The sequence below is a fragment of the Panthera onca genome, chromosome C2 (assembly GCF_046562875.1).
Source record: "Panthera onca isolate mPanOnc1 chromosome C2, mPanOnc1 haplotype 2, whole genome shotgun sequence".
NCBI classification, from domain to species: Eukaryota; Metazoa; Chordata; class Mammalia; order Carnivora; family Felidae; genus Panthera; species Panthera onca.
In genome coordinates, this window is record NC_138347.1 from 107,672,273 (window position 1) to 107,689,163 (window position 16,891).

Genomic DNA, 16,891 nt, shown 5'->3' on the forward strand with positions numbered 1-16,891 from the left:
GCCCCGATTCGAAAGACCCCCCGAAAACAAACCACCAGAGTCCAGAGTCAAAGCCAAGTGGCAAGGGTCATTTATTGCAGGTTCGAACCCGGTCCTCCGCGCACTCGTTGCAGGTGATGCTAAGAGACCCCGAGTAAGGATCTTACAGCTTCTTTTATAGACAGGCACAAACAAGTTAGGGATTTTTTTTAGAGGTTACAGAGCTGTTGTTGGTTAACATTTAAATCTGAACGCTCAGCAGAACTCGATTGGTTCCCGCCTTTATTTCAAACCATTCAGCAGAACTTGATTGGTTCCTGCCTTTATGTCAGACTACAACCGGGCGCGCCCTGGCTGGTTTCAGGAACGGCGGGGGGAGGGGAAAGATCTTTTCTTTGCAGTTGTGAGTACACCTGGTAATTTTTCTCTTAGCCTCTCACTGCCTTGAAGAGAAATACTTGAAGTTAATCCCCTAGGTCAGATCCAGAAGGATTCATGTGCTTGAATATTACCTAAATCAACCATGATTTCAAATCAGGTCAAATATCATGACTATTTCAAATGCTTCTTTGAGTAAACATGGAAGATGGAGACTAGAAAAATGTACTCTTATGAAGCTGTTACATTAAGTCATCTTGCCATTAAAACCATTGTAAGAAAGAAATGTGATTACAAACTATGAGGTAAAGTCTTCAATAAAAGCAGGAGATGGAGGAGAAAGTAGTGCTACTTACCTCGTGTCCTCACATAAGTTTCTTAATTTTGAATTGTGATCTCAACCTTTTTTTAAAGTAGGTGGGATTGAGCTGATCAGAAAACTGCATTTGAAAGGACTCCAATCTAACTCTTCTGAATTCTTATGCAAAAATCCTTGAACATTATAATTAGGTTAGCAATTTTTCTCTACTGTGAAAGCATAGGAAATGGATGTTTTAGTTTAGGAAAGATTTTAATGTAAATTCTGGCCTGGGTTTTTCATTGTTTGTTAAAGTTTGTTTTCTTCTTCTTGGATCTTCCCTTGGACCTTCTGTTCCTTCTGTCAGACAGGCTGCTGCCCCCTTCATGACTCAGCAGCACACTGTGAGTAAACACTGAATCTTTGGTCCAGGCCCACACTGGGAGGCTCTTCTGACTCTCTAGGACATACAGAACAGTGAAGACAGAGCATTTGCAGTAACTGCAGAGTGTGGAGGTTGCACAAAGGAAGCAAACACTGTTTATGGAAAATTTAAATATGCAAAGAGCATTATTGTCTTTAAGAATACTCTAAATCAGATGATCTCTAGCAAAGCAAAACAGAACACTGATATCATTTTCTTGTATCTATTGTCAATACTGCTTGAGTTCCTGCTTTCCCTATGCTCTGCTGTGCACATTACTAGCCACCATGAAGTTGCTCTAGAGATGGGAGAGATTTCTCAACACTGACGTCTCAGAATAAAGGTCCCTTTGAATGTCCAAGCTCTTTCTTAACATATGTGCATGTGCACCAATCCTGCTTCATTTTCATCATAGCCCTGTCACTATCTAACAATATATTTGATAATGTTTTCAGTTTTTAATTTGGGGTTGACAATGGAACATCCAATTGAAGAGTCATCAGACAGGAAGGAAACATGGCCAAACTAGCCTTAGTAGAATTTTGTTTATGGAAACTATGTATTTCATATATTTCATCATTCTTATCCCGAAAATGCTGTCAAGGTGGACAAATCCTCCTTATCTAAGGTAGTTATTTGACTTTTACTAGAAAACAGAAATGGTAGGATAGGAAGCCTAGGTTTTATTTGCATGGTCAAACAGGCACTGTCTAAATTTCCAAATGAAGGAACACATTTCATTACTTTCAAAGTGCTATGAAAATTGAACATAATATATATAAGTAAGTATTGTCATAGTCCCCAGAAATCAGAATTCATATGAATTTGGAGAGTGAATCTTATGTAGTTGGCAAAAGAAATGGAATTCTTTAGTTGAACATTATAACTTCTGATATTGTAACAAATCTAACTCTATGATGATGTGCAATCATATGCATTCTACCTCACTATAAAATAAACCTTTCCGTTCAACAAATATTAGTAAATTCCCTATATCTGCCAGGCACTGTATTAGATGCCTGGTGATACATGAGCGAACAAAGCAAAGATCTTACCCTCACAGAGCTTTCAGTTTAATGGGAAAGACAGACATGAATCAGATAAACACCATAACTATCTACCAGTAATGCTTGATGTGAAAGAAACATGCCAGATGCTACAGAACATATGGCAGATGAATGCACTCTGGTCTAAGTTTGGGGAAGGTCTCCCAAAAGAAGTAACATTTGAGCTGATACGTGAAATAATTAGTTGTTCAATGGGTACATGCAGAGTGGAAAAAGGAGTGTGTGTGTGCCAGAGAGTGGAAATACCATGTTCAAAAGTGTTGGGCTTGCCTTTGCAATGTTATGTCTTCACCTAACATCTTTGAGGGCACAGCTTTGACTTTTGCTGTTAAATAACTAAATATACTTGGTTTATAAAGTTGCATTTCTAAGCAGTTCATGTGAACAGAATATCATGAAACAAAAGAGTTAAGCACAGCGGGCTGGATGTCTGGATATCTGGATCCCCCCTAACCACTGCTAACCAGATGCTCTTTTAGTGAACTATATTCCTTTTGAAAATCTCAGTGAGGTCTTTCAACACTTTCTCATTATCATATCTAAATTGTGCATTCCTTTAGGGACAAAGGGGGAAAGGTTAACCAAATTCATAATTTATTAGCACACTCTCCAAATATGCTTACTGGGTTCAGGTTCATTGTACAATTCTGACTTTTGATCACTTGCCAAATAAATAATGGAAAATAAAAGGCTTGATCATTTTCTTACCTTCAACAGTTGTAAACCAAGATGGCCAGCCTCTCATGGAAGGAAAACTTAAAGAGAAGCAAGTCAGATGGAAGTTCATCAAAAGGTGGAAAACTCGTTATTTTACGCTGGCCGGAAATCAACTTCTGTTTCAAAAAGGAAAGTCTGTAAGTTTCCCTCTTGTCTTTTACACTTGCATTTTTAAGGTCCTGTTCTCCACCAAGCAGCTAGGCATTTTGTCTTGAGTTAAAACACCAATAATTTTTCCTTTTCCATTTATAATTTTACAGCATCATTTTACTGCATATGCCCCTTGGACTGTCTATTCTGTTCAGCCCTACATTAGTTGGTTCACTGTCTCTCTTCAATTTATTATGGTAGATCTTTTTTGTTGACTTAAGTTTTAGAAAGATGAACTGCAGAAGAACTACACAGCGAGCTTGACTTGAACAGTGTGCCTTTTGTTTCCTCATAGATCAGCTACATAAATTAATGTCTTATGATATGGACCTTGATTTCATTTATACTAAAGGTTATATTTGGAGGCAGGGACCCAAGGAAGGGGGACAGTAGGCTGGGATAAAGAAACAAAGGCTGAGTTATTTAAGTCCTTTTCGTAGTCTGCTAAGTTCACATTTTAGGTATTTAGTATTCAGTTAATGAATAGAATATGATTCTAAAAGAATTAATAAATATTCATGTAATATAACTTTCAATCTGAAACTAGGAGGCTCAGTAAATATCTGTATTCTGAATTTCTAGTGGGAAACTTCTGAAGCAGCATTCTATTCTAATAGACAATGCAAAGTTATCCCCTTCTTTTCAAATCAGTTTTATTTATCGTTAAATTCTACTTATTCAGGATCAGGAAGAAAGAAAGCTTGACCTACTTCTTGGATATTTTGAATATAGTAATAATAGCTTATCACATGCCATGCTGGATTGCCTTCAAGAATCCTCAGAACAGTCCTTTGAGGTCAGCACTATTGTTACTGCCATGTTATGGATGCTGCGTCTGGGGTGACTTGTCCTCCCTCCTTCCCTCCCTGCTGGAGGGTGGAAGCATGTTCCTTTGGGCTGGGCCATCCCAGCGGCTTCCACAACTGAGAACCCTTACTTGCCTGTGTCTTTCCTGGGAGGGGCAGGCACCAGGTTAGTTTCAATGCCAAGATAGCCTTGTGGAATCTGACTTGAGCAGGCAGTGGAGGCACTTTCAGTCTTATCTAGCTACCAGGCAAGCCAGGAAGGGCAAGACGCTGGCCTTTGGATTCTTGTCCAGTCCCACTTTTACAGGTATTATTTGAGCCCCAGAATCAGAGTGATGGAGAAAACATGTTCATATGCCCACATGGCCATCTACTCCTGTGCAAAGATGCGCCGAGAACACACATACAACACCCTGCTCACTCCTCTGTACCCATTGTGCTCCACTCATGGCCTTTGGGACCCAGGATCTGTCAATTATTACCAGGAGTTGTCTTTGGTCCTGGTCAAAGACATCTGGGAAATACAAAGGAGCTAAAGGCTCTGACAAGTCTTGCAGGAAAGGGCCCACTTAATTTTGTTTAGTGTATCTCAAACTTGTTCTACCATATGGTTCCTTAACATCATGTAACATCAGACCCTGCCTCACTCCCTTCCCCTTGTGAGAGAGACAGAGATAGAAAGAGACAGAGAGACAGAGACTCTGACTGGCTTGACCAAGGATAGAGCCAGTAAGGCAGAAAGGGATAAAACTGGAGTCAGACACAGGCCGTGTGACATCAAAGCATGTTGTTAAATGAAGGCACCGTCCTGCTTCCCATGAACACTTAAAATACAGAGCCAGTGGCAAACCAAACTGTTTCTGAATTAATTAATGAAAGATTTTAAATTATTTAAAATTATGAGTCAATGAGAACATAGGCACTGTGTCTTTAGAATGCTCATTATAAAATTTATTTGAACTTTTTACTCAATAGCTATATAGTATCGTATATCTGAATTACAACAAATTTTGATCAAACGCTTTTTTAATCAATAAAACTTGAAGTTAACTTTCTGAATGAAAAAAAAAATTGGTGATACCTATGCTAAGCTCGTGCTGCTTTCTTCATCTGTGTGTATTGTAAAATGTACAGATGGACCTTTCTGTGGCTGAAGATCTTTTTGAAAGGGAAGTAAATGATGTGCTCAACTTAGACAGTTATTTATTGGCGGTTTAAAGAAATTTTTTGTTAGCACTGCTCCATATTGAAGTACTTGAAAGTGTTTAAAATGACCACCTGAATTTCCTGTTTTTATTAAAGTAATCAGAATTAGAAGTTAAGATGCAGTGATCTCTTAGATCCCTTGAGATGGAGCAGAGTTAGTGCATAAGAACGTCTTTCCTGAACTCAAATAACCACCTTTAGACTTCTTGATTCAGAGCTTTTTAATAAAGCTTAGCGAATAAGCTATCTTATAGTTGGCTAACTTGTTTGACATCTTTAGAGGGAAATAATGGCTTGACATTTTAGAAATCTGACAGAACGTGTGGCTCAAATATTGGGAAGTGATATAATGTACTCTAAAGACCACAGCAACTTCCCTCTCATCCCCAGGGACACAGGAACCTAGCAGTGGTCACCAATCCAGCCGAAGCTTCTGCCCCATCAAAAAGGACCTTTCTTGTAAATGAGAAAAATGTGCATTTTTAATAAGAATTGAAAGACTATGGTGTTATTTTTTTACTTTTGCATTCTTAAGGTTTTGATCTCTACCAACCAGCCAGGCAAGGTGCCCTTTGACTTCCCGCCCATGTCTCTTGGGTAATTTTCACTGTCCCTCTTTAGAGAACTGTGGTAACTTTTTGTTCTCTTGATCAATTCCTCCATGTATCAATTTCTATACTACAGACTAATTCAAAGAAATATAATCTTATTGCTGTCAGATATTTACTAGAAACCAAAGTAAACTAACAAAGTATTAGGTAATACACATATCTTCAAACTTTATTCTGTCTATTCCCTAAAAGAATTTTGAAAAATCTGTGTAATACCTTGTAGCATTTTTTTTAGTCAATCATAAGTTTAAAAAGTCACACAAACTGTAATTTCTGTTGAATTATAAATATTATCATTTTCTTTTTTAGGCTTATTTACTTATTTTGAGACAGAGAGTGAGAGTGGGGGAGGGACAGAGAGAGAGGGAGAGAGAGAGAATCCCACTGACAGTGCAGAGCCTGATCCAGGTCTTGAACTCATGAACCATGAGATCATGACCTGAGCCGTCATGAGTTGGACACTTAACCGACTGAGCCACCAAGGCACCCCTAAACATTATCATTTTAAGATAAAAAGACCACACCTCTCCTTTCAATATGACCACTGGGCTAAGATACCATAGCAGTTTGACACCTAACACCGTCCATTAAAAAAATACATGAATTAGTTCATCTTTAATCAAAATGGTTACATGATATCATTTTTCTTTGAAATAATATTTTTTCTACTCCCACAGCATTTATCCTGATCACCCAATCATTTTTCACTACCATAAAACTACACATATAAATTGAAATTTAATTATTTTAATTTTTTATTACTACCAGTCACTCAATGCTAAGATTTTTAAAATATTTTTTAAATTATATCACTTATGCAAAGTCAAAAGTGTAATACAAAATGTAATAAATAGTTACTAAACATTAAAGAGTGAAATGCTATTGGAAATGCATCTCTTAATGAAATAGCTGGAGAGTGATTATGTTGCTTTGGTTGAAGGACACTTCCCTGAGATCAATATTTTGAGTTGCTTTTCTTATTTGTTTGATTCTTCTGAGATTTTCCAAGTTGGACAATACACCATGGTAAGTTTGGGATGAGTGAGAAGGTGCCTTTCCATTGAAGAATGAAAAAAGGGTGACTGCCTAGGGGAGGTGGCAAAGGAGAATTGGCAAGATCCTCAAGAAGAGACGCATGCTCTAGGAGACAGATGCGTTCAGGGATGTTGAAGAAATTGCTGTAAAGAAGTATTTGATCTCTTGAAACCATTCATACTAGCCTGTTGTGATGACCCTCGTGTTGCAGTGATCTTTAAGCCCCTGCTTTGATTCAAGAAAAATGTAAATCATTAAGTATTCTTTCAGTTAATGTTCATAGACAAATCATGCTTCCAGAGCTCCAGTGTGTTTCAAAAACAGTTTGATCTACATAAACATTAGAACTCTGTTTCTTCAATTAATACCGCTTTCTCAGAGATAACACGCAGGAAAATTCAATTTCATGCTTCCCCAAGTATCTCAAATGCTGACTTAATAGTACTCTATTGTACTGTTGCATTTTGCCCTATTGATACAGTGTTGGTATCAATAAAAATGACATAAAATCTAAGAAATATGAATTAAACATTTCCCAAAACTCACCGTATAATAATTTCTTCCAAATTGGCCATCTTGTCCCAACTTAATATACTGTAACACAGGGTCAATTGCTCACTCCTTCCATTGGTCTAATGACTCTGTGAGGCCTTAGCATTTAAAGTAACAAAGCATATAACAACTATATGCAGTGAAAGGCTTCTAATCCTCTTGGAAAATTCTCCAGTTGCCAAAGATCTTTTCATACTGTGGGAACCAGCTCATGTTCTTTCCTTCCCATATGCATTTCAGAAAGATGATCCTGATGACTCCCCAATAGAACTCAGCAAAGTACAGAGTGTGAAAGTTGTGGCCAGGAAACGCAGGGACCGCTCCCTCCCTCGGGCTTTTGAAATCTTCACAGACAATAAAACCTATGTTTTCAAGGCCAAGGATGAGAAGAATGCAGAAGAGTGGCTCCAGTGCATCAATGTGGCTGTCGCCCAAGCAAAAGAAAGGGAAAGTAGAGAAGTAACCACATATCTGTAGGGATTTGCAAGCCGACCTCACACTGATTGTATACAATGGGCATTGCGTTATCACTGCCAATGTCAAGAAAAAAGAGATAAGTTAGCCAAGTCACATTGTGTTTTTACTGAATGGAACAGTTTTCCCTAAAAAGCAGAACCCAAGAGTGGCAGGATTTTTATACATTTCGTATTCTAATGGCACCTGCATTAACTCCAGAACATCTGTATGATGCATTCAGAAAAAGGAGCTACAGATGATACAGGGAAGAAAGGGGAGAGTCAGGGATCTAGGAACCCCTGTAGATATGCCATTGTAAGTTGTAAGAATACAACTTCACAAGGTACCTGAAATACTTATCCCAAGGAAAGATCAAGCACCTCTGATGAAAACTACAGTCTGTCAAAGTATTAGAAGAAAAGTACAGCCCTATGAGGAAAAGTCAAACACATAACTTAATATAGACATACAATTATGTTTATTCTTTCCTAATGCAAATGAGGTTAACACATGGTAAAATTGTTCTCAAGTGAAGACAGTTATGTAATTAAATGTCTGTCTTTCTGAACAACTTATCTGATTGTTCTGTTTAGGTTCACATAACATGATCTAAAGTTTAGGTACTTAGATATATCTATTGCCCAAGGCAGTAAGTGTAAGCTACAACAAGCACAGAAAACCATTTTCACCATCTTCAAAGTATGTGCCATTTCCATCGAGTTTTGAGATGTTACAGTTCTATACTTTTCTTCTTTATATTCAGACTTTTAATATCTCCAAATTACATTTTATGGTTTTTTCCATCACTCATATTAAAAAAAAAAATTAAGCTGTGGCGGGCAGAATTATAGGATGATTCCCAATGGTCTATACCCTGACCCTTCCCCTTGACTTATAACTTGCTTCTAACTAATAGAATATGGCAAAAAGAATAGGATAGTCTCTCCCATGACTATGGTACATTACATGGCAAAGGTGAAGAAGTTTCTTAATCAGCTGACTTTGAGTTAGTCAAAAGGATATGCACAAAAGTGTGCATGATCTAATCACATGAGCCCTTTAAAAAAGAGTGAACAAGTCAGAGACTCTCTTCCACTGGCTTTGAATAAGCAAACTGCAATGAATTCTACGACTTTAAGGGAATGGATTTTGCCAACAGCCAAGGAGCTTGGAAGAAGATCCCAGCCCCAGCCAACACCTTGACTGCAGCTTTGCAAAACCCTGAGCAGAGGACCCGGGTAAGCCATGCTTAGACATTTGACCCAGGAGAACTTTGAGATAATAAATATATGCTGTTTTAAGTGACCAAGTGTGTGGAAATTTGTTCCATAACTATAGATAATTAATACAAAAGCTAACTTGGAATGCATATAAGAGGACTACAGAAACCTAGAAAAAATGTAAGTAGTCAATTCCCTTAATTCTACCTTGACTCTACTGATAACTCATGAGGACAGGAACTACATAAGAGGCCAAGTTTGAAAAAGGAAACAATTGAATTTTAACATGTAAAGTTTGAGGGTATTGGGAGTCACAGAAGTTATTACAAATTGAAAACAGTTCTGGGGGGGGTCAAGACTTTGCCTCATGGGATATATATATGGTCACCAAAGATGTGGAATTTGCTGAAATTACTCAGGAAGAATAAGACAAAAGAACTAATAAGGGCTTCTTTGGGATACCTAACTTTTAAACAAAGGAACACTGGATTGGCTGGTTTGTGTTCAGAGATGTTATAGACCAGGGGAAATAATGTCACAAATGCCAAATAAATAAGGCTTTCAGGAAATGGGAGAGATTAACAATGTAAAATCCTGAAGAGTAATCACTTAAGATAAAGAATGAGCTTTACAATTAGGAAGCAATTGGCATTATTGGTAGGAACAATTTCATTGGAGTAATGACATAAAAGTCAAATTTCAGTGGGTTAAAGAATCAAAAGGAGATTAGGAGTTTAAAGCAATAATTGGACTCTATTTTCAACAAATTGGGGCTAAGATACAGAAAGTGTTTTGTTGTTTGTTCTAAAGATGAATTAGACTTGGGGCGGGGGGGGGGGGGGCGGTTGTTAACATGCAAAAAGAAAGAAGAAAAACAACTCTGCTTGAGCAAAGTTTCCAGAAGTGATGGGAAAAGGATTAAAATTCATGCCGTAGCAATTTATGGAACAGTTAGCAAGCAACAGGTACCATGCTTGGCCTGGAGATAGAAAAATAAAAGACCCAGCTCTTCCCCTCAAGGATTTTATAGCGTAGTAGAAGAGATAATCACATAGAACAAAAATTGAAATGCTCAAGTGCCTTGATGAAAGTTTGCACAAGGTCCTGTGGAAATACAGGAGAAGACACCACTGTAATTGACTCTGAACTCAAAGCCAAAGCATGGGCTCCCTCACTGTTTCCCAGAGCTTGTTAGAAAATGAACTTGTCCTAAAGAGCTAAGAGTGTTGTGGGCAGACAAGGAAACAATGGTCAGTAGAGGGAACCACACTGCAAAAGCACAGGAGGGAAAGGGAACATGGTCCATTTGCAAAACAGCAAGTCCTTATGTAGGATGGGAACATGGGTGGGGGGCAGGGAGGTTGCTATTGTGCTGTTGAGGAATGGTACATAATGATGCTGGAGAGACCTATAAGGCCACAGCATAAAGAGCTTGGTTCCATACTAAGGATCTTGAACCTTTCTTTCTTTTTTTTTTTTTTTTGACGTTTATTTATTTTTGAGATAGAGACAGAGCATGAACGGGGGAGGGTCAGAGAGAGAGGGAGACACAGAATCCGAAACAGGCTCCAGGCTCTGAGCTGTCAGCACAGAGCCCAACGCGGGGCTCGAACTCACGGACCGCGAGATCATGACCCGAGCCGAAGTCGGATGCTTAACCGACTGAGCCACCCAGGTGCCCCTGAACCTTTCTTAAAAAGGTTTTAAGATTTGCATTTAGAGAAATAATTTTGATAGTGGTATACAGAATGGATTGTAGAGATATACAAAGTTGTAGCAGGGAAATCATTTGGGACATTCTTAGAAGTGGTGAGGTGTAGTGGCAGAGGAGACAGAGGGGAATGGAAATGCAAGAAAAATAGTGAATTAGTAAAATGAATTGGATACTGGTGGTCTGGATGGAGCCGGGGTATAGGAATGGGAAGGAGTCTCTCATGACCCCTACGTGCTTTCTTAGGAAACTTGATGCATGGTGGTAGCATTTACTGAGATAGAAAATTCAGAAGCAACAGTTTAAGAGGTGAGGCAAATGGTAAATTTAATTTTAATGTATATATTTAGAGTATAGATACATGATTCATCTTAGACTAGGGAGACATCTTCTCCTATGAAGCCAGGCAGGAAAAGGTGAGCAGACATACAGTTGTAAATGAGTCTCTAAATATTATGTTGAAATCTACCAGCCATTCTTAAGAGTCAGTTGAGTAACCAAGCTGTTTAATTAATTAGAAAAAAGCTGGTAACAGACAAATAGAATATTAAGTGACACCACATTAGTTATTAATTTAAAGGCCAACAATGTGTTCAAACCTTTCGTAGCAGAGAGATTACGGTAAAACTCAACCTGTCTATATACTGATTCTGTTTTCACTGAATGCTTATCCTAAGAAAGAAAAGAATGGACCCACCAGCTCAAGTTGAAAGAAATGAATTATTTCTGTTACTTGTTACAGTCCTTGTGATTTCGTTAATTGGATGCCTCTAGTTTAGAATACAATTCTCAGAGCCTTTGGATCAAATCTAAAGAGAAATAAATGTATGAAGTATGAATAATGATCTTTCTGGTTTCATTCCATGGTGCTGTAGTAATTCTAAATGCAAACAAATTCTCCCAGGTTTAGAATCACACTGCAATTTCAGAATCATCAGCTTCCCACTGATATTTCTGGCACTTCCACTGCCATTGCCAGCTAGCTCACCACAGAGTGCCCTTTCCCAAGAGGGCTGTAGCTCCTGATCCTGAGCTAAGAAGAAACCACTCTTCTAAACATATTTAAACCTTTAAAAATGTTGGGATGAATACAATTATAATCATGGTTAGAAATTCAAGTGGTTTTCATTTTCATTCTATTTCGATTCTTTTTCCCTCTCAGATAGCTGTGGAAACAAACGTTTATATGTGAGATTCTCATCTGGTTATTTCTTGAGAACCTGGAGTTTGGCGAAAATAAATGTTCCATATTTTGCTAACATGACTTTTCTGAAAGATCCTTTGTTGGTGAGGTTGAGAGACATTTATTCGGTCATCTCCAATTCACCTACTTTCTGTAGGCACTTTTGGGCCTATTATTGTAACTTTATTCTCAGGCATAAATAAAAGATTACTGGGTTGCAAAATTACCCTTGGGAAATTTATCTTTCAATTTAAAAGTAAATTTACATTTAAAAATTACTTTTAGGGGGGCGCCTGTGTGGCTCAGTCAGTTAAGCTTCTGACTTCGGCTCAGGTCATGATCTCACGGTCTGTGAGTTAGAGCCCCGCGTCCAGTTCTGTGCTGACAGCTCAGAGCCTGGGGCCTGCTTCAGATTCTGTACCTCCCTCTCTCTCTGACCCTCCGCCATTCATGCTCTGTCTCTCTCTGTCTCAAAAATAAACATTTAAAAAAATTTTTTTAATTGCTTTTAGGAAACAGTTGCAAGATGAGGTAAGGGAATATATAGGCGGAATTCATGGTGCATTGCAGAGAAGTGAATACCATAAATTCTCTAGCCAGGATTTCTAGTCCCCAAAATCTAAGTTTTGAGATGAAAAACTCAAAATGTCATCTTGTTCCAGAATAGCTCCAGTTTATAGGCCTACTGGAGCGACTCTTCCCCAAAGGTGCTTGTGAAGGACAGAGGGGTTGGAAAATCAGGGAGATTTCGACAAAAGCAGTGAAGTCTAGAGAAGGTGGCACAGGCTGTGAGCACAGACACACGAGGATTCAAGTCCTAGCTCTACCAAAACTAAATTACCAGCCTGAGCAAATTACTCATCTCTCATCGCTTGCTTGGGAACCATAACGTCTATGGAACAGAACTGCCATGAAGCTTAAATGTCAAGTAATAGCATCCAGCAGAAAACCATGGGTACTTGATGGCACTCCATTTTTTACACACCACTAAGGGAGGAAAAAATCCTACAAATGAAATTATGATGCTATGTCTTAATAACAATATAATCAGTGCTGTTTTACTTCCAAATGTCTTTTATCTACTCTGAGAGATTTAGCAGTTTCTTCTGACTTTAGGTACCTTGAGTGATGTGTGACAGGTAATCCTTTTGTATCTATTTCAGCAACAAAATGAAACCCAGCCTCATCTACATGTTGATCTCTTCCTTTATTGGATAAAACATTTAGTGGCTGCTTTGCAAGACTTGTGGATCTGTAGTCATTTCTCCAGTGATGGCTCTTCGGTTCCCTGATGCCATATTTCATCCCACCCTTCTATTTCTTTGCCTCTCTATGTACATGATAACTTTTTGTCTCAAAATCAAATGATCTTATTATTTTCAAGACATGCTAAACAGCAATTAACATGTGTAGTGTCGACCATGCACATAACTCAATTGAAGTAACAACACAGAGCACTGGGACCAAGTTTGAGTGACACCCAGTCGTAGTCATTCCTGGTGGATTACAACTGCAAAACACACTGATTATCAGGCACATCCCAATTTCAGAACTTAAAATATGGGAGAAAAAATGTAAATAAATGAGCAAAAGTATTAGTTTAAGAGTTCTACATGCATTTGTTTCACAGTTATCAAAACTGTATATAAAAGTTTTTTTGTGAACAGTAAAGCATATTACAAAGGTATTTTTTGTATTTAAAAATGGTTATAATTTGCCCAATACATCCATTCTCAAAGGTATGAGATCAGCCATTTCTGTGAATATTTACCTTCTGTATTATTGGAGATCTCCAGAGAAAATAGAACAAATAGGATATATAGAGAATGATCTATAAGAGGGGATTTATTATAGGAATTGCCTCACATGGTGACAGAGGGCAAGAAGTCCACAATCTGCCATCTGCAAGCTGGAGACCCAGGAAAGACAGTGGTGTCATTCTGTCCAAGTCAAAAGTCCTGGGAACCAGGGAGCCACTGGTTTTGGTCCTGGAGTCTGGAGGCCCAAAAACCAGGAGTTATGATGTCCAAGAGCAGAGGAAGATGTACATCCCAGCTCAAGAAGAGAGAAAGAATCCTCCCTTCCTTTGCCATCTTGTTTCATTCAGGCCCCCAGTGATGCCCACCCAAATCAGGTGAGGCTGGATCTCTTTACTCAGTCTATTGAATCAAATGCTAATCTCTTCCAGGAATACCCTCAGAGACACACCCAGAAATAATGTTTTTCCAGCTCTCTGGGCATCCCTTAGGCCAGTCAGGTCGACACATAAAGTTAACCATCACACTATCTCTTTTGATGGAAATAAAGATGGTTACACAAGCCATGTTTCTGGTGCCTACCCTCCTGTGTTCTCCTTTATCCACGTTCTTCTTATGGCAGGGAAGCTAATAGGGAATGGGCCAAGGTGGCAGGAGTGAGGATATGGGGCACTGATATTTCTTTTATTCACTGTCACAGATTGGAGAGCATGGAGGTGAAATTAGGATGGTGTGTAAAGAGGAATTCCAGACCAAGAGGAGGAGCATTTCCAGAAGAGGCCCTCAAGGTCAATGATACCAGAGACAAAAGGAGAGAGGAAAAGCATCTGATGAAGTTGTAAGCTGGGGAACTAGAGAAGAGCAGGGGGAGGCACAAGGCAGAGCAGGTGGAACTGATGAGGGCTTTAGGACCTTTAAAGGAAGACACTAATTCCCAGGGCCGGCTTTTCTTAGGCACTTGCCCAGGTGAGGAGAGCTCTGGTCAATGTCCTATATACCAGATCATGTAAGGCCCTCTAGCTGTGGACTTGGCCAAACAGGCAACCAGCTCCCCCAAAGGCCTTACAGAGCCTGGTCCTGCCACGAGACCCCAGCCTTGCAGGGCACGTTCCATATTGACATTCTTCTCATTCTATACCCCCAACCCAGTACATATTGAACTTGTCTACTTCAAAGAAAAACTTTCTGATGGTATGGGGAGGGGGAGCTGGAAATTCTGAAACCTTATTATGCATTTTTCTGTAAGAATATAATCAGACACATTGTGTTTACACAGTTCCTTATGCCTTTATGGGCAAACCTTTTTAAATTTTGAATCCAATAGAAAGAAAATGCATTTCCTCTGTCTTGCGATCAATGAAATGATTAAGATTCACTTTGGTACTGAGAACCGAGAAGAGTTAAAAGAAGTCAAATAATGTAAAGATATAAAGTACTCAAACAAGTGATAGACTCATTTGTTCATTGGAATAACAGTACTCCACTGGAAACTATGGGTGGGGGGCAGTAAGAGTGAATTCTAATTTTTCCCTTTTGAATTCTTTTTTTGCCTTATTTTATTTTTTGACTACCAGTCCACTCACATCAGTAATGCCCAAGGTACAACACATTTATACACAAAAACAAACACATGTTCTTTTATATGGGCTTAATGACAACAAAACAATGGTTTTCACCAGGCATTGTAGAAATCAATCTTATTACTTCATTATCTTAGGTTTCTCTCTCTGTGTTTGTCTATCTAGGCTGGGATTTCATGTAATCAGAAGAATATTATGTGTGTTTCACTGTTTTCTGCACAGAGATTCACTTCTACACACCAGATTTCCTCTGGGAGTATTCTGTTCCCTCTTAATTCTAAACTATTGTAATATGGAGGAAATGGTCTAAATGCCCTGTCTCTTAAAAGAGAAAAACAACGGTCCTGTTTGCCAAACTAGCCCATAAACACAAAAATCAGAATGGAGCTCATCTTTTTAATTTAACCAAAACCACAGTTTGGCAATGTCTATTTTTTTAAAAAAATAACCATTAAATATAATACTTAGGGTATGTGTGATTTAAGTGCTGATTTGAGAACATTTTAATCAGGACTCACTCAAACAATTCAGACAGATATCTAATGCTATCCCACACAAACATATTCATGCTCTTGGCATCACTAAATCCTGCTGCATATCAGTCTCAGTTGAACACAAATCAGATTCAACTGCAGCTAATCCTGTCACGGTAAGGTTCCGGTGTAAGTAAGCCACTGGAAGCATGTCAGGCAGCCAAGCACTCTAGACCAAGTTCTTCCGAGAAAGGGGACTCAGCATTTATCATTCAGTTAACAGTATCAAGGGCTATTGGAGTCGGAAGAATCTCAGAGCATGTGGACTCCATCCACTCCCTTCCCAATGGAAAAGTCCCTTCCTTGTCATCATTGGCAGGTATCATTTATTTCCAGCTGCTCAAACACTTCTAGGGACAGAGAACCCATTACCTTGTTACCTGTCCATATCTTTTTTAAATAACTTTTTTCTGATTTAATTATTGGATTTATTTATTTATTGTATATGAAAATAACAGACTATTGTAGAAATATTTAGAAAACACAAAACTACTAAAATATAATAAAAATTACCCATAATCCTGGAACCCAAAAACATTCCATAGAAGTGTTTGGATGTGATCCCTTTCAGGTTACTCATCATTTGTATTAATTTTTGAAAATTCTTCCTTTCCTTAATTTTTAACCTTAAATCCTGGTTCTTTCCCCAGCAGCCACACAAAATGTCTATTCCCTCTTCCCCCAGACAACCCTTCAAATAGTTAGATTTGGGCATTCATTTAGCAAATACTTAGAGCATCCAACATATGCCACATACTATGGTAGGGCATGGGGGCTCAAAGAGGACTAATACATTGTCCACGCCTTTAAGAAACTCAGTAAATAAATATATATTTATCCAGTAAGGAAATCAAAGCATAAAACACCTCCTATGTGTGGGCCCTGGGCTAGGGATTAGGAGTGCTGAGGTGATCAAAATGTCCCAAACTTTGGAGGTGCTGGATGGCTCAGTCGACTGGTAAAGCGTCCAACTCTTGATTTGTGCTCAGGTCATGATCTCACAGTTCATGAGATTGAGCCCCACATCTGGCTCTGTGCTGACAGTGTGGAGCCTACTTGGGATTCTCTCTCCCTCTCTCTCTCTGACCCTCCCCCCGGTCGTGCACATGCACATGTGTGCATGCTCTCTGTCTCAAAAATAAATAAACTTTATTTTTGTTAATGTTTATTTTTTAGAGAGAGATAGCACAAGCAGGGGAGAGAGAGACACAGAATCCGAAGCAGGTTC

At 38.7% G+C, this 16,891-nt stretch overlaps 1 protein-coding gene across 5 annotated transcripts in view; it reads left to right on the forward strand.

Moving 5' to 3' along the window:
• Positions 1 to 15,184, forward strand: part of VEPH1 (ventricular zone expressed PH domain containing 1) — a 245,072-nt gene extending 229,888 nt beyond the window's left edge. For 2 of the 5 annotated variants that reach the window (XM_060639065.3, XM_060639069.3), the window contains 2 exons: positions 2,864 to 3,000; positions 7,464 to 9,431. In XM_060639065.3, coding sequence (XP_060495048.2) covers positions 2,864 to 3,000; positions 7,464 to 7,700 — 374 coding nt within the window. In that variant the 3' untranslated portion in view covers positions 7,701 to 9,431. Of the gene's footprint in view, positions 1 to 2,863; positions 3,001 to 5,415; positions 5,527 to 7,463; positions 9,432 to 12,956; positions 13,159 to 14,250 lie in introns of those variants that run through there. The other 3 variants (XM_060639068.3, XM_060639066.3, XM_060639067.3) reach the window with 3 other exon arrangements.
• Positions 15,185 to 16,891: the final 1,707 nt, after the last annotated feature.